The 21818-nt window shown below is 55.3% G+C and overlaps 1 protein-coding gene and 1 long non-coding RNA gene across 2 annotated transcripts in view; one reads left to right on the top strand and one right to left on the bottom strand.

The window, feature by feature from the left end:
- Positions 1 to 21818, bottom strand: part of LOC145530002 (uncharacterized) — a 1493464-nt gene that overhangs the window by 1267104 nt on the left and 204542 nt on the right. The window contains exons 28-30 of the long non-coding RNA XR_014071397.1: positions 20030 to 20141; positions 12377 to 12488; positions 4722 to 4833 (exon numbers count right to left, since the gene is read on the bottom strand). This is a non-coding gene — a long non-coding RNA (uncharacterized LOC145530002). The remainder of the gene's footprint in view (positions 1 to 4721; positions 4834 to 12376; positions 12489 to 20029; positions 20142 to 21818) is intronic.
- LOC145529933 (uncharacterized) lies at positions 873 to 15160 on the top strand. Its single transcript, XM_081550703.1, has 4 exons — positions 873 to 1050; positions 1450 to 1762; positions 2013 to 6830; positions 14485 to 15160. Exons 1-3 carry the CDS (start codon positions 916 to 918, stop codon positions 2648 to 2650), a joined length of 1086 nt encoding a protein of 361 aa, XP_081406829.1. The 5' UTR covers positions 873 to 915; the 3' UTR covers positions 2651 to 6830; positions 14485 to 15160.

Genomic DNA, 21818 nt, shown 5'->3' with positions numbered 1-21818 from the left:
GAAGGGAAAAGAGAGGGACACAGCCAGAGAGAGACACGGAACCAAAGAGAGGAATGGAGTCGATGGTCCAGACGTTTCATCAATCTGTCTCGAAGGTAGAAGTAATGACAGCGCCCATCCACCCCAGAAGGGGGAAAAGGACAGAAGCTTTGGAGAGGAAAAGACAAGAACGCAGGGAGCCATTAGAAGCTCAGCCACCCGCAGAAGCCGAGCTGGGACACTTGAACAGAATCTCAATGGAAACAGAGGACCAGAAAGTTGGCTACTCTTTTCTATAAGAGAGGGAGACCTTCGAGTCTTCCTTTCGGTCCTCCAACTTGGATGCGGGGTCTCAAAACACTCAGGAGGGGGAGTGCCTTTTCCTGGGTACCACGGCGCATCCAGGCCTCGTTCTGCCCCATTCTGTGCTGTGTCAGCCCTGGATGGAGTCTTTCTTTCTGAAGTCTCAGCGCACAAGCTCCACGTGATATCGGCCCCAGGTGGAAAGGCATGGAGCTGCTCGTAGGCCGACAGACCTAGGAAGCAGATGGGAGAATGACCCCCACTCTGCAGATGGAGAGACTGGGGAAACCCTGAGGGGCATACGCTTGTCCAGGGCCACACCACTTATGAGAAGAAGGAGCCTGGTCTGAGAGCAGCGGGGTCCTCGGAGCTCAGGCCCTGGCTGCACCCAGGCCTCCCCAGGGCTGTGGGCTGGGCTGTGTGGCTGTCACTGTGCCTGCACATGGCCTAAGGGGGGTGGTCGAGCAGTCAGAAACCCAGAGATTCCCTTGGGAAGTTTTGGGGAAGGGACCTCAGCACGAACCCCAGGAAATGATGTCACCTGCCGGCAACAGAACCCAACAGAACCCGCAACCCGGGTATCCAGGCCTCCAGAGCGGAGAGGAGCCCCCAGCCAGATCACTTGCTGCCAGGATGTTCTGCTGTTTGCCCCTGCCCAGAGGCCGGGGCCTCAGGAGAGGTCACAGGCAGTGTGCGTGGGCACCCTGTCAACGTTGGCTCAGGGCACCCCCGAGAGGCCTCTGGCCCTTTGCCCGGAGAAACAGAAAGGTAACACGGGGAGCCCCAGGCCGGGCCAGCCCACCTCTCCCATGCCACCCGGAAACACCGGGTCCTTTGCCTGTGTGTGTGGATGCGGGTTTCTCGGGGTGTGTCTCCCTCAAGGAAGCCCAGGCGGATGTGGGGTCAGAAGCCTGCGGGCAAGTTGTGTCCACACCCCAGGGGAGAGCAGGCTGGCTGGGATGGGGAGAGTGCGGGCAGCGCCGGCCGCCCAGGCTGGCCTCACACCCTCAGGTGGGTCTCTTTCGTCCCGGGTGGGGATCTGAGCAGACACACGTCTCTGACCCTTCTGGGAAGAGAAGTTCGAGCAGGCAGAAGCAGCGGCTCCACTGGCCAGGCCCAGCTCGGAAAAGTCCCAGCATGGCTGGCTGACGGTCACTGTCGTTGCAGAGCTTCCCACGTGATGAGGCCGAGGACGGGGACACCCCGTCCACCTCCCGGAGGGAGGGGTCGGAGCACCACCCCCCCGCCCCTGAGGCCCAGTGCAGGCTCCAGGTGAGCGTGCCCACGGAGGCATCAGCCCCACCGGGGGCGAAGCGGAGGCGGGGAAGGCCTGCTGCCGAGACACCACACAGGATACACCCGGCGGCCCAGTCTGAGGCTGCCACGGAGCTCAGCACACCCGGCTCCGACCCAGAGTCCCGAGAACCCCAGCCTCTGAGGCAGCAGGAGGACCTGGAGCCCAGCACGCCAGAGCACAGAGGTGAGGACGCTGGGGCTGGTGCACGGGAGTGTGTGGGGAGGGGGTGCTGAGCTACACAGGGACGAGTCCCCGAAAGATGCTGCTGGGCCTGCAGCAAGCGCTGGCCTCACACCCCCACCCCCATCTTGCACACTTCAGTCCCAAAAGACATCCGACCCTGGGTATTCTTTGGGAATCTCTTGGAAGCTTTCTGTCCCGGGATACGCACATGCCAAGGCTGGCCTGTGGGCAAACTTTGCTTCTCCCCCAGCTCTAGCACTGGCCTCCAACTGGAACCAGGCTCCACTTCCCAGACCTGTCCCTACAGAGGTGGTGGCTCCAGGTGCAGGACCCAGGGATCCACCGAGGGCAGATGGAGAACCGAGACTTGCCCTCGCAGAGACACCAGGCCAGCTGGGTTCTGGCCAGCACACCGGGCAGATCGGATCTCCGTGCCTGCAGGACCCCCAGCCCCAGGCACTGATGTCCCACCCCCTCAGCCAGAACCTCCACCTCCACGTGCACCTGTACCTGCTCGGGCTTTGGCAGGAGAACCCGAGGCAGAGGAGGAGTCACCGCCTCGGCAGGGAGAGCCTGCCCTGGCTCCCGCGCAACACCCAGACGCCGACGATGACTCACCCACCCCTGCAGGAAGAACGAGCCCCCGCTCTGGACAGAGACCCAGAGCCCTTGCCGGAAACACCACGTCCAGGGGAGCGGTCGGCTCTGCCGCCTCCATCCCTGTCGGCTCACCGTGGACGCTGTCAACTCGGTCTGCCCCCAGGGGACATGGAGTTCCTTTCCCCTGAACTGCTTTGCATTTGGTTTGTTTCCACCTTTCTGGTGATGTTTTATTTTTTGTATGGTTTCCTGTATTTTTGTTGGTTAAGTTGGGAACTTGTTGGTTAAGTTAGTAAACTTTTTCATCATTGTTGCAATTTGGGAACACTGTTGTGTAACTCTGGTGATACTGTGTTACCATCACCACTTTGTGGTTTCAGACCCGTTTGATCTTTATGCCCCACCCCCCAACAAAGCCTGGATTCAAGGCAAGCACGCCCTGTTCATCCCTCCCCCCGATCCTGAACACAATTTCATCTTTTCTTTCTGCATTCCTTCCTATATTCTTGGTGTCCCCAATCAATGACTCTCAGTGAAATGACTGAAGGAGTTTCTTTCGGACTCTCCACCTACTGTAAGTCTCCATTGGAGAGTTCTCGTTTTTATGTCATTTGAACTAGCCTTTGATAGCTGACAGGACGGTGTACGTCCTTTCAAGATATCATGTGCCAAACGAAGCCCTTTTGGCAAATGCCAACATTATCTCCAGGCAGGCATTGCTGTTTGAAGGGTGACATCTCAGCCAGAAGGCAGAGGCTGAGCTCCTCTTGTTGCACCAGCTCCCAAAAGAAGCCAAGAAAGGGAGCTGGAACAACAAACCACCCCAACGCCCAGGAAAGCGTTCTTCACGACAGAAGGCTAGAAAATGACCCAACAACCTTGTGGCCCAGAACCCCTCTAGAAAAATCACTGTTCCATAAAAAAGAGAAACACGTGGGAAGTTCCAAGGAGAGGCAATGCCCATGGCCAGTGTACTTTAGAGACGGCCTGACCGCTCCGGGGAAGACACGCACCGACGGAACCCCTTGGGAAACAGCAGTGAGAGTCCTCACCGTCGTAAGGGTTTCCTCTGGGGACAACCTGCCCTGGGCACCACATGAGGGAGCAGACCGGCTTCTCTTCCTCTGCTCCCACACCATTCACTCATGAAGGCAGCTCAGGTGTTCTCATGCCCTGCCTGCCTGCCTGCCTGCCTGCCTGGCTCATCCGTGAGCTGTGACCACCTCCAGGGCAGGACTCCACCTTCTCCTCTCTGTGTACCGTGAATCTGCACACAGTGGGCTTTCAGAACCTTAGGAGACTTGAGCCATTCCCACTCGAGCCAGAACCCTCCCCAGGAAGGAAAACGGCTGTGGGGTCATTTTGGCCCCAGCACTGGTTCCGAAAGCCTGGCGGCTCCTACAGCCTCTACGGTGTGAAGAGGGAGGTCCCTTTTGACAGAGCTTTCCGGCTGTCAGATCTAAGCTGTTGTTTCACTGTCAGCTGTGTCTCTTCCGTTGCAGCCAGGTGGGCCACGCTGCTCCAAAGGGGCTCACAAGCTGAGTGGCAAGGGAGGTATTGAGAGGACAGGGATGGCTACAACGTGCTGCAAACTGAGTGAGGGTCCCCACAATCCTCAGCAAAGGTCTGTGGTGTGCAAGTGGGGAGTAGGGGGCCCCCAAGTTCCAAAGGAAGGGAGGTACTCGGGAGCTAAAGCCCTTGGCTGCTGTGGTAGCAGCTGCAGATGGCAGCTCGTCCACAGTGCACTTCGAATGAGGTCATATGAGCGGGACTCTGGAAATGGCTCCGAAATCAAGAGAAAGGGGTCAGGGTATGTGGGAATCCGGCGGGGGTGGGGGGTGGATGAAGGAAGGTGTCCTTCCTCTCTCCAGTGCAATTTGGTTTGGTGAGTCTCAAAGCTACCAGATGGCACTTCCCAAGTCAGGCCCCCGCAGGAATCAGGGTGGGCTGCGTGCCTCGGCGCCTGCTACAGGGACAAGCCACACCAGTGGCCTCCCTGAGCTCAAATGGCCGGATCTGGGGGTTCTGTCTGGGTGCACACCTCCTTGCTCTGGCCAAGTTCCCCCCTTCTCTGAGCACCAGCTTCATCCTCTCGAATGAGGACATCGATTGCTACCTTGGCACGTTACTCCCTTCATCCTGTGAAGACTCATTAGGCTTATCCTACAATTACTAGCTGGCCCGAAGAGATATCTCCTGAATCCAGATTAAGCTGGAGTCTCCCAGGCTCATCTGGCATGTCTTCCCTGAAGTCTGCCAAAACCCACACCCTTGCATTTCCAGGGACTCCCCTTAGCCAGCTGGGCAGAAAACCCAGCATGGTTCAAACAAGCTGACAGACAAGCGGGAGAGGACTCACGGGCAGACGGCCTCCCTCAGGTCTCTGGTGGAGCTCTGGGACCACAGCAGCAGCGGGCCATCTCAGACCCTGGGCTCAGCAGCGCCCTCATTCTCAGGCCGGCGGCTCTGCCCTGAGGGGAGCAGGAAGGTCACCAACTGCCGCAGGCGGACCTCAAGCCCCTCCCACTGCTGGAGCCTGACCTCCCCCGGCCCCACCCCTTCCCCTACCCCAGCAGGACGAGAGCTCGTCTTCCCCTGGCTTCCAACGTGAGGCCCGGCCCCGGGCCCCGATTGGGCACTGCCCCAGTCCGGAGCCAATCACAGTGGCCAGGGAGGTGGAACGCACCGATTGGCCAGGGCCAGGTCATGTGACCATACTCCCCAGGAAACTCAAACCTTACCAAGATTCCCTAACAAACCAATGAACAAAATTATCCAGTAAAGGCAAACCGTACTTTTTAATGAGGCCAATGTCACAGAAAAAAAAAAAAAATCCTTCACAATGAACTGCTCAAGGAAGCTACTAAATAAGCTTTCAGAAAAGTTAAGACGTTTTTTTTCTTTTTAATAGGGTGACGGAGAGCTATACCTTTCCCATCTATGTGAATTTAGGTTTAAACTAGATTTCCCTCGGCTATTATATAAGACAAAAAACCCCACATCACCCCCTTTCACTCCCCCCACCCCCAAAAAGTGTTTTAGTCTATTGAATTTTTGTGTCCTCAGTTGTGTCTGATTCACGGCAACTCACGAACTCTACACAGCCAGGCTCTTCCGTCCATGGAATTCAGGGCAATTTTTTTCTGTCACAGCAAATGCCCACCCTGGGTGATCCAAAGGCAAGGGCTCAGAGGCTCCTGAGAGTCTAACTCCTTTCAGCCGAGCACAGAGCTGGCTCCTCACTGGGATGCCTGTGGCCTGGGGCTCCCAGAGGGGAGAGCAGCACTCGCCCCACCGTGTGGTCACTGCTGGAAGTGCAGGCTGCTCCTCACTCCCCCTTGACAGTGTCCCTGAGGGCAGAACAGTGTGAATCTACTCAAGGTGGAAACGCAAACTCCGATGCAACCAAACTTCCCACAAGGTCTCCAAAACCACTCAGGAACAGGGAATTGGAAACTGCAGGGCATGACATGAATGGAGATGGAGACTTGACACCTTACACCGAGTTCACTTCCAGTTATCCCTAGACAAAGTTTCCATGAAAACTTGTCACAAATCTAGAAGAACAATGAGCAGAAACCGGACACGTGCTTTGAGTCTTCACACACAAAACAAAAAGGCAGCCCACAAAACAACCCAGAGAATACAGTGGACTTTGCAAAATCAAAGATATCTACTGTGGGAAAGACCTCATTACAAAAGCAAAAGACAGGTCATACATCGCGAGACGAATGAGTGGAAACACAAAGCTTCTCAAGGATGTGTCTCCAAACAGACAAAGAACACCAACACGACAAGCCTGTGAAAACTAGGGAAAGGTCTGAAGGGACAGCAGACTGAGGAAGACACACACAGAGTATCCCGGATGATGTCCAGCACTGAGGGCCTGAAGAAACAACAGTCTAGTTGCACTCCCTCAGGCCTGTGTGACCCTGGATGAGGCCTCTGTTTCCCGGTGGCTCTGAGAGATGGACAGGGAGGAAGGGGAAGAGAAATCACTTGCATTTCTAATACTCACAGCAAAGTCTTCCAATGAGAAGGGAATTATCACCCCCACTGACAATGCCATTCACTGAAGTGATACCCACGAGTCCATCTAACCCAGAAGGGAAGGAAGGACCTGTTCTCACAAAACGGCGAGAGATGGAAGAAGGAAGATCAAGCCCACACCAACCACTGGAAAGAGAAGCTGTGCTCAGGGCTTGAAAGAATTCCTATTGGGAAAATGATGTCACAGCCCCACAAGGCAATCCACAGCTTCGATGCTATTCCTCCCAAAATGCCAATGCATTTTCGCACCGAACAAAGAATTGCAAAAGGGGTACGGAAACAGAAAAGAGCCTAAATTGTCAATACAATCCGACGAAAAAGCCCCGATACGGACATCCAAGGTTGTGTGAAAGGAAATTAGACGACCAAACTAGGATCCTCAGGAGAGTATCGGAGAAGGCGATGGCGACCCACTCCAGTACTCTTGCCTGGAAAACGCCCTGGACGGAGGAGCCTGGTAGGCTGCAGGCCATGGGGTCGCGCAGAGTCAGACACGACTGAAGTGACTTAGGCGCAGCGGCAGCAGCAGGACAGTATGCTATTGGGAATACAACAACACACACAGATCCAGATCGATGGAATAAAGTTGAGGGTCCAGAAACAAACCCCGGCATCCATGGTCAACTCATCTCTGACACAAAAGGGGAGAATATCCAAATGGGAACAAGAAAGCCTCTTCAATAAATGTCCATGGGAAAACCAGACAGCTACATCTGAAGAACGCTATTGGTTTTGATCTCACACCACCTCAATATCGGGGAAAAACCTCACCCTAAAGACTGATGTCATGAGACAGCTAGAAAGAAGCGTAGGTCAAAGGCTCCTTAACATCAGAGTCTCCTTGCCATTTGCTGGGCGGAGGTAGAAATGGGTCTCTTCAAGTAAGGGAAAGAGGAAAACGAAGTACGCCAATGGGTTTCCATCCAATGGAACCTCTTCACAACAGAGAAGCTAAGCATTCAGAAATGCAAAAGATAGGAAACGGAACATGAGAGACTCCTTGCAAGTGGTGTATCTGAGAAGGGGTTCATATGGAAAGAGACGAAGAACGCACAGCACTCAGATTCCAAGAAACACCACCACCACCCTTGACCCTTCCCCCATGACCAACTCCGACCTAAAGCCTTTCTCTCCCTCTAACCTATCCCTAAAACATAACCCTCATCTAATCACATACATGTGCATTCCTAGCATCCATCCATCCTCACACGAGAGAGAAAGAGGAAGACACAGACTGAATCAAGAAGGGAAAAGAGAGGGACACAGCCAGAGAGAGACACGGAACCAAAGAGAGGAATGGAGTCGATGGTCCAGACGTTTCATCAATCTGTCTCGAAGGTAGAAGTAATGACAGCGCCCATCCACCCCAGAAGGGGGAAAAGGACAGAAGCTTTGGAGAGGAAAAGACAAGAACGCAGGGAGCCATTAGAAGCTCAGCCACCCGCAGAAGCCGAGCTGGGACACTTGAACAGAATCTCAATGGAAACAGAGGACCAGAAAGTTGGCTACTCTTTTCTATAAGAGAGGGAGACCTTCGAGTCTTCCTTTCGGTCCTCCAACTTGGATGCGGGGTCTCAAAACACTCAGGAGGGGGAGTGCCTTTTCCTGGGTACCACGGCGCATCCAGGCCTCGTTCTGCCCCATTCTGTGCTGTGTCAGCCCTGGATGGAGTCTTTCTTTCTGAAGTCTCAGCGCACAAGCTCCACGTGATATCGGCCCCAGGTGGAAAGGCATGGAGCTGCTCGTAGGCCGACAGACCTAGGAAGCAGATGGGAGAATGACCCCCACTCTGCAGATGGAGAGACTGGGGAAACCCTGAGGGGCATACGCTTGTCCAGGGCCACACCACTTATGAGAAGAAGGAGCCTGGTCTGAGAGCAGCGGGGTCCTCGGAGCTCAGGCCCTGGCTGCACCCAGGCCTCCCCAGGGCTGTGGGCTGGGCTGTGTGGCTGTCACTGTGCCTGCACATGGCCTAAGGGGGGTGGTCGAGCAGTCAGAAACCCAGAGATTCCCTTGGGAAGTTTTGGGGAAGGGACCTCAGCACGAACCCCAGGAAATGATGTCACCTGCCGGCAACAGAACCCAACAGAACCCGCAACCCGGGTATCCAGGCCTCCAGAGCGGAGAGGAGCCCCCAGCCAGATCACTTGCTGCCAGGATGTTCTGCTGTTTGCCCCTGCCCAGAGGCCGGGGCCTCAGGAGAGCTCACAGGCAGTGTGCGTGGGCACCCTGTCGACGTTGGCTCAAGGCACCCCCGAGAGGCCTCTGGCCCTTTGCCCGGAGAAACAGAAAGGTAACACGGGGAGCCCCAGGCCGGGCCAGCCCACCTCTCCCATGCCACCCGGAAACACCGGGTCCTTTGCCTGTGTGTGTGGATGCGGGTTTCTCGGGGTGTGTCTCCCTCAAGGAAGCCCAGGCGGATGTGGGGTCAGAAGCCTGCGGGCAAGTTGTGTCCACACCCCAGGGGAGAGCAGGCTGGCTGGGATGGGGAGAGTGCGGGCAGCGCCGGCCGCCCAGGCTGGCCTCACACCCTCAGGTGGGTCTCTTTCGTCCCGGGTGGGGATCTGAGCAGACACACGTCTCTGACCCTTCTGGGAAGAGAAGTTCGAGCAGGCAGAAGCAGCGGCTCCACTGGCCAGGCCCAGCTTGGAAAAGTCCCAGCATGGCTGGCTGACGGTCACTGTCGTTGCACAGCTTCCCACGTGATGAGGCCGAGGACGGGGACACCCCGTCCACCTCCCGGAGGGAGGGGTCGGAGCACCACCCCCCCGCCCCTGAGGCCCAGTGCAGGCTCCAGGTGAGCGTGCCCACGGAGGCATCAGCCCCACCGGGGGCGAAGCGGAGGCGGGGAAGGCCTGCTGCCGAGACACCACACAGGATACACCCGGCGGCCCAGTCTGAGGCTGCCACGGAGCTCAGCACACCCGGCTCCGACCCAGAGTCCCGAGAACCCCAGCCTCTGAGGCAGCAGGAGGACCTGGAGCCCAGCACGCCAGAGCACAGAGGTGAGGACGCTGGGGCTGGTGCACGGGAGTGTGTGGGGAGGGGGTGCTGAGCTACACAGGGATGAGTTCCCGAAAGATGCTGCTGGGCCTGCAGCAAGCGCTGGCCTCACACCCCCACCCCCATCTTGCACACTTCAGTCCCAAAAGACATCCGACCCTGGGTATTCTTTGGGAATCTCTTGGAAGCTTTCTGTCCCGGGATACGCACATGCCAAGGCTGGCCTGTGGGCAAACTTTGCTTCTCCCCCAGCTCTAGCACTGGCCTCCAACTGGAACCAGGCTCCACTTCCCAGACCTGTCCCTACAGAGGTGGTGGCTCCAGGTGCAGGACCCAGGGATCCACCGAGGGCAGATGGAGAACCGAGACTTGCCCTCGCAGAGACACCAGGCCAGCTGGGTTCTGGCCAGCACACCGGGCAGATCGGATCTCCATGCCTGCAGGACCCCCAGCCCCAGGCACTGATGTCCCACCCCCTCAGCCAGAACCTCCACCTCCACGTGCACCTGTACCTGCTCGTGCTTTGGCAGGAGAACCCGAGGCAGAGGAGGAGTCACCGCCTCGGCAGGGAGAGCCTGCCCTGGCTCCCGCGCAACACCCAGACGCCGACGATGACTCACCCACCCCTGCAGGAAGAACGAGCCCCCGCTCTGGACAGAGACCCAGAGCCCTTGCCGGAAACACCACGTCCAGGGGAGCGGTCGGCTCTGCCGCCTCCATCCCTGTCGGCTCACCGTGGACGCTGTCAACTCGGTCTGCCCCCAGGGGACATGGAGTTCCTTTCCCCTGAACTGCTTTGCATTTGGTTTGTTTCCACCTTTCTGGTGATGTTTTATTTTTTGTATGGTTTCCTGTATTTTTGTTGGTTAAGTTGGGAACTTGTTGGTTAAGTTAGTAAACTTTTTCATCATTGTTGCAATTTGGGAACACTGTTGTGTAACTCTGGTGATACTGTGTTACCATCACCACTTTGTGGTTTCAGACCCGTTTGATCTTTATGCCCCACCCCCCAACAAAGCCTGGATTCAAGGCAAGCACGCCCTGTTCATCCCTCCCCCCGATCCTGAACACAATTTCATCTTTTCTTTCTGCATTCCTTCCTATATTCTTGGTGTCCCCAATCAATGACTCTCAGTGAAATGACTGAAGGAGTTTCTTTCGGACTCTCCACCTACTGTAAGTCTCCATTGGAGAGTTCTCGTTTTTATGTCATTTGAACTAGCCTTTGATAGCTGACAGGACGGTGTACGTCCTTTCAAGATATCATGTGCCAAACGAAGCCCTTTTGGCAAATGCCAACATTATCTCCAGGCAGGCATTGCTGTTTGAAGGGTGACATCTCAGCCAGAAGGCAGAGGCTGAGCTCCTCTTGTTGCACCAGCTCCCAAAAGAAGCCAAGAAAGGGAGCTGGAACAACAAACCACCCCAACGCCCAGGAAAGCGTTCTTCACGACAGAAGGCTAGAAAATGACCCAACAACCTTGTGGCCCAGAACCCCTCTAGAAAAATCACTGTTCCATAAAAAAGAGAAACACGTGGGAAGTTCCAAGGAGAGGCAATGCCCATGGCCAGTGTACTTTAGAGACGGCCTGACCGCTCCGGGGAAGACACGCACCGACGGAACCCCTTGGGAAACAGCAGTGAGAGTCCTCACCGTCGTAAGGGTTTCCTCTGGGGACAACCTGCCCTGGGCACCACATGAGGGAGCAGACCGGCTTCTCTTCCTCTGCTCCCACACCATTCACTCATGAAGGCAGCTCAGGTGTTCTCATGCCCTGCCTGCCTGCCTGCCTGCCTGCCTGGCTCATCCGTGAGCTGTGACCACCTCCAGGGCAGGACTCCACCTTCTCCTCTCTGTGTACCGTGAATCTGCACACAGTGGGCTTTCAGAACCTTAGGAGACTTGAGCCATTCCCACTCGAGCCAGAACCCTCCCCAGGAAGGAAAACGGCTGTGGGGTCATTTTGGCCCCAGCACTGGTTCCGAAAGCCTGGCGGCTCCTACAGCCTCTACGGTGTGAAGAGGGAGGTCCCTTTTGACAGAGCTTTCCGGCTGTCAGATCTAAGCTGTTGTTTCACTGTCAGCTGTGTCTCTTCCGTTGCAGCCAGGTGGGCCACGCTGCTCCAAAGGGGCTCACAAGCTGAGTGGCAAGGGAGGTATTGAGAGGACAGGGATGGCTACAACGTGCTGCAAACTGAGTGAGGGTCCCCACAATCCTCAGCAAAGGTCTGTGGTGTGCAAGTTGGGAGTAGAGGGCCCCCAAGTTCCAAAGGAAGGGAGGTACTCGGGAGCTAAAGCCCTTGGCTGCTGTGGTAGCAGCTGCAGATGGCAGCTCGTCCACAGTGCACTTCGAATGAGGTCATATGAGCGGGACTCTGGAAATGGCTCCGAAATCAAGAGAAAGGGGTCAGGGTATGTGGGAATCCGGCGGGGGTGGGGGGTGGATGAAGGAAGGTGTCCTTCCTCTCTCCAGTGCAATTTGGTTTGGTGAGTCTCAAAGCTACCAGATGGCACTTCCCAAGTCAGGCCCCCGCAGGAATCAGGGTGGGCTGTGTGCCTCGGCCCCTGCCACAGGGACAAGCCACACCAGTGGCCTCCCTGAGCTCAAATGGCCGGATCTGGGGGTTCTGTCTGGGTGCACACCTCCTTGCTCTGGCCAAGTTCCCCCCTTCTCTGAGCACCAGCTTCATCCTCTCGAATGAGGACATCGATTGCTACCTTGGCACGTTACTCTCTTCATCCTGTGAAGACTCATTAGGCTTATCCTACAATTACTAGCTGGCCCGAAGAGATATCTCCTGAATCCAGATTAAGCTGGAGTCTCCCAGGCTCATCTGGCATGTCTTCCCTGAAGTCTGCCAAAACCCACACCCTTGCATTTCCAGGGACTCCCCTTAGCCAGCTGGGCAGAAAACCCAGCATGGTTCAAACAAGCTGACAGACAAGCGGGAGAGGACTCACGGGCAGACGGCCTCCCTCAGGTCTCGGGTGGAGCTCTGGGACCACAGCAGCAGCGGGCCATCTCAGCCCCTGGGCTCAGCAGCGCCCTCATTCTCAGGCCGGCGGCTCTGCCCTGAGGGGAGCAGGAAGGTCACCAACTGCCGCAGGCGGACCTCAAGCCCCTCCCACTGCTGGAGCCTGACCTCCCCCGGCCCCACCCCTTCCCCTACCCCAGCAGGACGAGAGCTCGTCTTCCCCTGGTTTCCAACGTGAGGCCCGGCCCCGGGCCCCGATTGGGCACTGCCCCAGTCCGGAGCCAATCACAGTGGCCAGGGAGGTGGAACGCACCGATTGGCCAGGGCCAGGTCATGTGACCATACTCCCCAGGAAACTCAAACCTTACCAAGATTCCCTAACAAACCAATGAACAAAATTATCCAGTAAAGGCAAACCGTACTTTTTAATGAGGCCAATGTCACAGAAAAAAAAAAAAATCCTTCACAATGAACTGCTCAAGGAAGCTACTAAATAAGCTTTCAGAAAAGTTAAGACGTTTTTTTTTTTTTTTTAGGGTGACGGAGAGCTATACCTTTCCCATCTATGTGAATTTAGGTTTAAACTAGATTTCCCTCGGCTATTATATAAGACAAAAAACCCCACATCACCCCCTTTCACTCCCCCCACCCCCAAAAAGTGTTTTAGTCTATTGAATTTTTGTGTCCTCAGTTGTGTCTGATTCACGGCAACTCACGAACTCTACACAGCCAGGCTCTTCCGTCCATGGAATTCAGGGCAATTTTTTTCTGTCACAGCAAATGCCCACCCTGGGTGATCCAAAGGCAAGGGCTCAGAGGCTCCTGAGAGTCTAACTACTTTCAGCCGAGCACAGAGCTGGCTCCTCACTGGGATGCCTGTGGCCTGGGGCTCCCAGAGGGGAGAGCAGCACTCGCCCCACCGTGTGGTCACTGCTGGAAGTGCAGGCTGCTCCTCACTCCCCCTTGACAGTGTCCCTGAGGGCAGAACAGTGTGAATCTACTCAAGGTGGAAACGCAAACTCCGATGCAACCAAACTTCCCACAAGGTCTCCAAAACCACTCAGGAACAGGGAATTGGAAACTGCAGGGCATGACATGAATGGAGATGGAGACTTGACACCTTACACCGAGTTCACTTCCAGTTATCCCTAGACAAAGTTTCCATGAAAACTTGTCACAAATCTAGAAGAACAATGAGCAGAAACCGGACACGTGCTTTGAGTCTTCACACACAAAACAAAAAGGCAGCCCACAAAACAACCCAGAGAATACAGTGGACTTTGCAAAATCAAAGATATCTACTGTGGGAAAGACCTCATTACAAAAGCAAAAGACAGGTCATACATCACGAGACGAATGAGTGGAAACACAAAGCTTCTCAAGGATGTGTCTCCAAACAGACAAAGAACACCAACACGACAAGCCTGTGAAAACTAGGGAAAGGTCTGAAGGGACACCAGACTGAGGAAGACACACACAGAGTATCCCGGATGATGTCCAGCACTGAGGGCCTGAAGAAACAACAGTCTAGTTGCACTCCCTCAGGCCTGTGTGACCCTGGATGAGGCCTCTGTTTCCCGGTGGCTCTGAGAGATGGACAGGGAGGAAGGGGAAGAGAAATCACTTGCATTTCTAATACTCACAGCAAAGTCTTCCAATGAGAAGGGAATTATCACCCCCACTGACAATGCCATTCACTGAAGTGATACCCACGAGTCCATCTAACCCAGAAGGGAAGGAAGGACCTGTTCTCACAAAACGGCGAGAGATGGAAGAAGGAAGATCAAGCCCACACCAACCACTGGAAAGAGAAGCTGTGCTCAGGGCTTGAAAGAATTCCTATTGGGAAAATGATGTCACAGCCCCACAAGGCAATCCACAGCTTCGATGCTATTCCTCCCAAAATGCCAATGCATTTTCGCACCGAACAAAGAATTGCAAAAGGGGTACGGAAACAGAAAAGAGCCTAAATTGTCAATACAATCCGACGAAAAAGCCCCGATACGGACATCCAAGGTTGTGTGAAAGGAAATTAGACGACCAAACTAGGATCCTCAGGAGAGTATCGGAGAAGGCGATGGCGACCCACTCCAGTACTCTTGCCTGGAAAACGCCCTGGACGGAGGAGCCTGGTAGGCTGCAGGCCATGGGGTCGCGCAGAGTCAGACACGACTGAAGTGACTTAGGCGCAGCGGCAGCAGCAGGACAGTATGCTATTGGGAATACAACAACACACACAGATCCAGATCGATGGAATAAAGTTGAGGGTCCAGAAACAAACCCCGGCATCCATGGTCAACTCATCTCTGACACAAAAGGGGAGAATATCCAAATGGGAACGAGAAAGCCTCTTCAATAAATGTCCATGGGAAAACCAGACAGCTACATCTGAAGAACGCTATTGGTTTTGATCTCACACCACCTCAATATCGGGGAAAAACCTCACCCTAAAGACTGATGTCATGAGACAGCTAGAAAGAAGCGTAGGTCAAAGGCTCCTTAACATCAGAGTCTCCTTGCCATTTGCTGGGCGGAGGTAGAAATGGGTCTCTTCAAGTAAGGGAAAGAGGAAAACGAAGTACGCCAATGGGTTTCCATCCAATGGAACCTCTTCACAACAGAGAAGCTAAGCATTCAGAAATGCAAAAGATGGGAAACGGAACATGAGAGACTCCTTGCAAGTGGTGTATCTGAGAAGGGGTTCATATGGAAAGAGACGAAGAACGCACAGCACTCAGATTCCAAGAAACACCACCACCACCCTTGACCCTTCCCCCATGACCAACTCCGACCTAAAGCCTTTCTCTCCCTCTAACCTATCCCTAAAACATAACCCTCATCTAATCACATACATGTGCATTCCTAGCATCCATCCATCCTCACACGAGAGAGAAAGAGGAAGACACAGACTGAATCAAGAAGGGAAAAGAGAGGGACACAGCCAGAGAGAGACACGGAACCAAAGAGAGGAATGGAGTCGATGGTCCAGACGTTTCATCAATCTGTCTCGAAGGTAGAAGTAATGACAGCGCCCATCCACCCCAGAAGGGGGAAAAGGACAGAAGCTTTGGAGAGGAAAAGACAAGAACGCAGGGAGCCATTAGAAGCTCAGCCACCCGCAGAAGCCGAGCTGGGACACTTGAACAGAATCTCAATGGAAACAGAGGACCAGAAAGTTGGCTACTCTTTTCTATAAGAGAGGGAGACCTTCGAGTCTTCCTTTCGGTCCTCCAACTTGGATGCGGGGTCTCAAAACACTCAGGAGGGGGAGTGCCTTTTCCTGGGTACCACGGCGCATCCAGGCCTCGTTCTGCCCCATTCTGTGCTGTGTCAGCCCTGGATGGAGTCTTTCTTTCTGAAGTCTCAGCGCACAAGCTCCACGTGATATCGGCCCCAGGTGGAAAGGCATGGAGCTGCTCGTAGGCCGACAGACCTAGGAAGCAGATGGGAGAATGACCCCCACTCTGCAGATGGAGAGACTGGGGAAACCCTGAGGGGCATACGCTTGTCCAGGGCCACACCACTTATGAGAAGAAGGAGCCTGGTCTGAGAGCAGCGGGGTCCTCGGAGCTCAGGCCCTGGCTGCACCCAGGCCTCCCCAGGGCTGTGGGCTGGGCTGTGTGGCTGTCACTGTGCCTGCACATGGCCTAAGGGGGGTGGTCGAGCAGTCAGAAACCCAGAGATTCCCTTGGGAAGTTTTGGGGAAGGGACCTCAGCACGAACCCCAGGAAATGATGTCACCTGCCGGCAACAGAACCCAACAGAACCCGCAACCCGGGTATCCAGGCCTCCAGAGCGGAGAGGAGCCCCCAGCCAGATCACTTGCTGCCAGGATGTTCTGCTGTTTGCCCCTGCCCAGAGGCCGGGGCCTCAGGAGAGCTCACAGGCAGTGTGCGTGGGCACCCTGTCGACGTTGGCTCAAGGCACCCCCGAGAGGCCTCTGGCCCTTTGCCCGGAGAAACAGAAAGGTAACACGGGGAGCCCCAGGCCGGGCCAGCCCACCTCTCCCATGCCACCCGGAAACACCGGGTCCTTTGCCTGTGTGTGTGGATGCGGGTTTCTCGGGGTGTGTCTCCCTCAAGGAAGCCCAGGCGGATGTGGGGTCAGAAGCCTGCGGGCAAGTTGTGTCCACACCCCAGGGGAGAGCAGGCTGGCTGGGATGGGGAGAGTGCGGGCAGCGCCGGCCGCCCAGGCTGGCCTCACACCCTCAGGTGGGTCTCTTTCGTCCCGGGTGGGGATCTGAGCAGACACACGTCTCTGACCCTTCTGGGAAGAGAAGTTCGAGCAGGCAGAAGCAGCGGCTCCACTGGCCAGGCCCAGCTTGGAAAAGTCCCAGCATGGCTGGCTGACGGTCACTGTCGTTGCACAGCTTCCCACGTGATGAGGCCGAGGACGGGGACACCCCGTCCACCTCCCGGAGGGAGGGGTCGGAGCACCACCCCCCCGCCCCTGAGGCCCAGTGCAGGCTCCAGGTGAGCGTGCCCACGGAGGCATCAGCCCCACCGGGGGCGAAGCGGAGGCGGGGAAGGCCTGCTGCCGAGACACCACACAGGATACACCCGGCGGCCCAGTCTGAGGCTGCCACGGAGCTCAGCACACCCGGCTCCGACCCAGAGTCCCGAGAACCCCAGCCTCTGAGGCAGCAGGAGGACCTGGAGCCCAGCACGCCAGAGCACAGAGGTGAGGACGCTGGGGCTGGTGCACGGGAGTGTGTGGGGAGGGGGTGCTGAGCTACACAGGGATGAGTTCCCGAAAGATGCTGCTGGGCCTGCAGCAAGCGCTGGCCTCACACCCCCACCCCCATCTTGCACACTTCAGTCCCAAAAGACATCCGACCCTGGGTATTCTTTGGGAATCTCTTGGAAGCTTTCTGTCCCGGGATACGCACATGCCAAGACTGGCCTGTGGGCAAACTTTGCTTCTCCCCCAGCTCTAGCACTGGCCTCCAACTGGAACCAGGCTCCACTTCCCAGACCTGTCCCTACAGAGGTGGTGGCTCCAGGTGCAGGACCCAGGGATCCACCGAGGGCAGATGGAGAACCGAGACTTGCCCTCGCAGAGACACCAGGCCAGCTGGGTTCTGGCCAGCACACCGGGCAGATCGGATCTCCATGCCTGCAGGACCCCCAGCCCCAGGCACTGATGTCCCACCCCCTCAGCCAGAACCTCCACCTCCACGTGCACCTGTACCTGCTCGGGCTTTGGCAGGAGAACCCGAGGCAGAGGAGGAATCACCGCCTCGGCAGGGAGAGCCTGCCCTGGCTCCCGCGCAACACCCAGACGCCGACGATGACTCACCCACCCCTGCAGGAAGAACGAGCCCCCGCTCTGGACAGAGACCCAGAGCCCTTGCCGGAAACACCACGTCCAGGGGAGCGGTCGGCTCTGCCGCCTCCATCCCTGTCGGCTCACCGTGGACGCTGTCAACTCGGTCTGCCCCCAGGGGACATGGAGTTCCTTTCCCCTGAACTGCTTTGCATTTGGTTTGTTTCCACCTTTCTGGTGATGTTTTATTTTTTATATGGTTTCCTGTATTTTTGTTGGTTAAGTTGGGAACTTGTTGGTTAAGTTAGTAAACTTTTTCATCATTGTTGCAATTTGGGAACACTGTTGTGTAACTCTGGTGATACTGTGTTACCATCACCACTTTGTGGTTTCAGACCCGTTTGATCTTTATGCCCCACCCCCCAACAAAGCCTGGATTCAAGGCAAGCACGCCCTGTTCATCCCTCCCCCCGATCCTGAACACAATTTCATCTTTTCTTTCTGCATTCCTTCCTATATTCTTGGTGTCCCCAATCAATGACTCTCAGTGAAATGACTGAAGGAGTTTCTTTCGGACTCTCCACCTACTGTAAGTCTCCATTGGAGAGTTCTCGTTTTTATGTCATTTGAACTAGCCTTTGATAGCTGACAGGACGGTGTACGTCCTTTCAAGATATCATGTGCCAAACGAAGCCCTTTTGGCAAATGCCAACATTATCTCCAGGCAGGCATTGCTGTTTGAAGGGTGACATCTCAGCCAGAAGGCAGAGGCTGAGCTCCTCTTGTTGCACCAGCTCCCAAAAGAAGCCAAGAAAGGGAGCTGGAACAACAAACCACCCCAACGCCCAGGAAAGCGTTCTTCACGACAGAAGGCTAGAAAATGACCCAACAACCTTGTGGCCCAGAACCCCTCTAGAAAAATCACTGTTCCATAAAAAAGAGAAACACGTGGGAAGTTCCAAGGAGAGGCAATGCCCATGGCCAGTGTACTTTAGAGACGGCCTGACCGCTCCGGGGAAGACACGCACCGACGGAACCCCTTGGGAAACAGCAGTGAGAGTCCTCACCGTCGTAAGGGTTTCCTCTGGGGACAACCTGCCCTGGGCACCACATGAGGGAGCAGACCGGCTTCTCTTCCTCTGCTCCCACACCATTCACTCATGAAGGCAGCTCAGGTGTTCTCATGCCCTGCCTGCCTGCCTGCCTGCCTGCCTGGCTCATCCGTGAGCTGTGACCACCTCCAGGGCAGGACTCCACCTTCTCCTCTCTGTGTACCGTGAATCTGCACACAGTGGGCTTTCAGAACCTTAGGAGACTTGAGCCATTCCCACTCGAGCCAGAACCCTCCCCAGGAAGGAAAACGGCTGTGGGGTCATTTTGGCCCCAGCACTGGTTCCGAAAGCCTGGCGGCTCCTACAGCCTCTACGGTGTGAAGAGGGAGGTCCCTTTTGACAGAGCTTTCCGGCTGTCAGATCTAAGCTGTTGTTTCACTGTCAGCTGTGTCTCTTCCGTTGCAGCCAGGTGGGCCACGCTGCTCCAAAGGGGCTCACAAGCTGAGTGGCAAGGGAGGTATTGAGAGGACAGGGATGGCTACAACGTGCTGCAAACTGAGTGAGGGTCCCCACAATCCTCAGCAAAGGTCTGTGGTGTGCAAGTGGGGAGTAGAGGGCCCCCAAGTTCCAAAGGAAGGGAGGTACTCGGGAGCTAAAGCCCTTGGCTGCTGTGGTAGCAGCTGCAGATGGCAGCTCGTCCACAGTGCACTTCGAATGAGGTCATATGAGCGGGACTCTGGAAATGGCTCCGAAATCAAGAGAAAGGGGTCAGGGTATGTGGGAATCCGGCGGGGGTGGGGGGTGGATGAAGGAAGGTGTCCTTCCTCTCTCCAGTGCAATTTGGTTTGGTGAGTCTCAAAGCTACCAGATGGCACTTCCCAAGTCAGGCCCCCGCAGGAATCAGGGTGGGCTGTGTGCCTCGGCCCCTGCCACAGGGACAAGCCACACCAGTGGCCTCCCTGAGCTCAAATGGCCGGATCTGGGGGTTCTGTCTGGGTGCACACCTCCTTGCTCTGGCCAAGTTCCCCCCTTCTCTGAGCACCAGCTTCATCCTCTCGAATGAGGACATCGATTGCTACCTTGGCACGTTACTCTCTTCATCCTGTGAAGACTCATTAGGCTTATCCTACAATTACTAGCTGGCCCGAAGAGATATCTCCTGAATCCAGATTAAGCTGGAGTCTCCCAGGCTCATCTGGCATGTCTTCCCTGAAGTCTGCCAAAACCCACACCCTTGCATTTCCAGGGACTCCCCTTAGCCAGCTGGGCAGAAAACCCAGCATGGTTCAAACAAGCTGACAGACAAGCGGGAGAGGACTCACGGGCAGACGGCCTCCCTCAGGTCTCGGGTGGAGCTCTGGGACCACAGCAGCAGCGGGCCATCTCAGACCCTGGGCTCAGCAGCGCCCTCATTCTCAGGCCGGCGGCTCTGCCCTGAGGGGAGCAGGAAGGTCACCAACTGCCGCAGGCGGACCTCAAGCCCCTCCCACTGCTGGAGCCTGACCTCCCCCGGCCCCACCCCTTCCCCTACCCCAGCAGGACGAGAGCTCGTCTTCCCCTGGCTTCCAACGTGAGGCCCGGCCCCGGGCCCCGATTGGGCACTGCCCCAGTCCGGAGCCAATCACAGTGGCCAGGGAGGTGGAACGCACCGATTGGCCAGGGCCAGGTCATGTGACCATACTCCCCAGGAAACTCAAACCTTACCAAGATTCCCTAACAAACCAATGAACAAAATTATCCAGTAAAGGCAAACCGTACTTTTTAATGAGGCCAATGTCACAGAAAAAAAAAAAAAATCCTTCACAATGAACTGCTCAAGGAAGCTACTAAATAAGCTTTCAGAAAAGTTAAGACGTTTTTTTTTTTTTAATAGGGTGACGGAGAGCTATACCTTTCCCATCTATGTGAATTTAGGTTTAAACTAGATTTCCCTCGGCTATTATATAAGACAAAAAACCCCACATCACCCCCTTTCACTCCCCCCACCCCCAAAAAGTGTTTTAGTCTATTGAATTTTTGTGTCCTCAGTTGTGTCTGATTCACGGCAACTCACGAACTCTACACAGCCAGGCTCTTCCGTCCATGGAATTCAGGGCAATTTTTTTCTGTCACAGCAAATGCCCACCCTGGGTGATCCAAAGGCAAGGGCTCAGAGGCTCCTGAGAGTCTAACTCCTTTCAGCTGAGCACAGAGCTGGCTCCTCACTGGGATGCCTGTGGCCTGGGGCTCCCAGAGGGGAGAGCAGCACTCGCCCCACCGTGTGGTCACTGCTGGAAGTGCAGGCTGCTCCTCACTCCCCCTTGACAGTGTCCCTGAGGGCAGAACAGTGTGAATCTACTCAAGGTGGAAACGCAAACTCCGATGCAACCAAACTTCCCACAAGGTCTCCAAAACCACTCAGGAACAGGGAATTGGAAACTGCAGGGCATGACATGAATGGAGATGGAGACTTGACACCTTACACCGAGTTCACTTCCAGTTATCCCTAGACAAAGTTTCCATGAAAACTTGTCACAAATCTAGAAGAACAATGAGCAGAAACCGGACACGTGCTTTGAGTCTTCACACACAAAACAAAAAGGCAGCCCACAAAACAACCCAGAGAATACAGTGGACTTGGCAAAATCAAAGATATCTACTGTGGGAAAGACCTCATTACAAAAGCAAAAGACAGGTCATACACCGCGAGACGAATGAGTGGAAACACAAAGCTTCTCAAGGATGTGTCTCCAAACAGACAAAGAACACCAACACGACAAGCCTGTGAAAACTAGGGAAAGGTCTGAAGGGACAGCAGACTGAGGAAGACACACACAGAGTATCCCGGATGATGTCCAGCACTGAGGGCCTGAAGAAACAACAGTCTAGTTGCACTCCCTCAGGCCTGTGTGACCCTGGATGAGGACTCTGTTTCCCGGTGGCTCTGAGAGATGGACAGGGAGGAAGGGGAAGAGAAATCACTTGCATTTCTAATACTCACAGCAAAGTCTTCCAATGAGAATGGAATTATCACCCCCACTGACAATGCCATTCACTGAAGTGATACCCACGAGTCCATCTAACCCAGAAGGGAAGGAAGGACCTGTTCTCACAAAACGGCGAGAGATGGAA

The sequence above is a fragment of the Giraffa tippelskirchi genome, chromosome 12, assembly GCF_054371585.1.
Source record: "Giraffa tippelskirchi isolate mGirTip1 chromosome 12, T2T-mGirTip1v1.2.pri, whole genome shotgun sequence".
Taxonomy (NCBI): Eukaryota; Metazoa; Chordata; class Mammalia; order Artiodactyla; family Giraffidae; genus Giraffa; species Giraffa tippelskirchi.
Note: the sequence above shows the minus strand (reverse complement) of the source record. Positions and strands in the feature narration are given on the sequence as shown.

Bases quoted from the DNA above. Each gene is read 5' to 3' on its own strand.
- LOC145529933 (XM_081550703.1), top strand. From the start codon at position 916: ATGTTCTGCTGTTTGCCCCTGCCCAGAGGCCGGGGCCTCAGGAGAGGT. The intron at 1,051-1,449 runs GTAACACGGGGA...CTGTCGTTGCAG, and splicing joins TTGCCCGGAGAAACAGAAAG to AGCTTCCCACGTGATGAGGC. The intron at 1,763-2,012 runs GTGAGGACGCTG...CTTCTCCCCCAG, and splicing joins CAGCACGCCAGAGCACAGAG to CTCTAGCACTGGCCTCCAAC.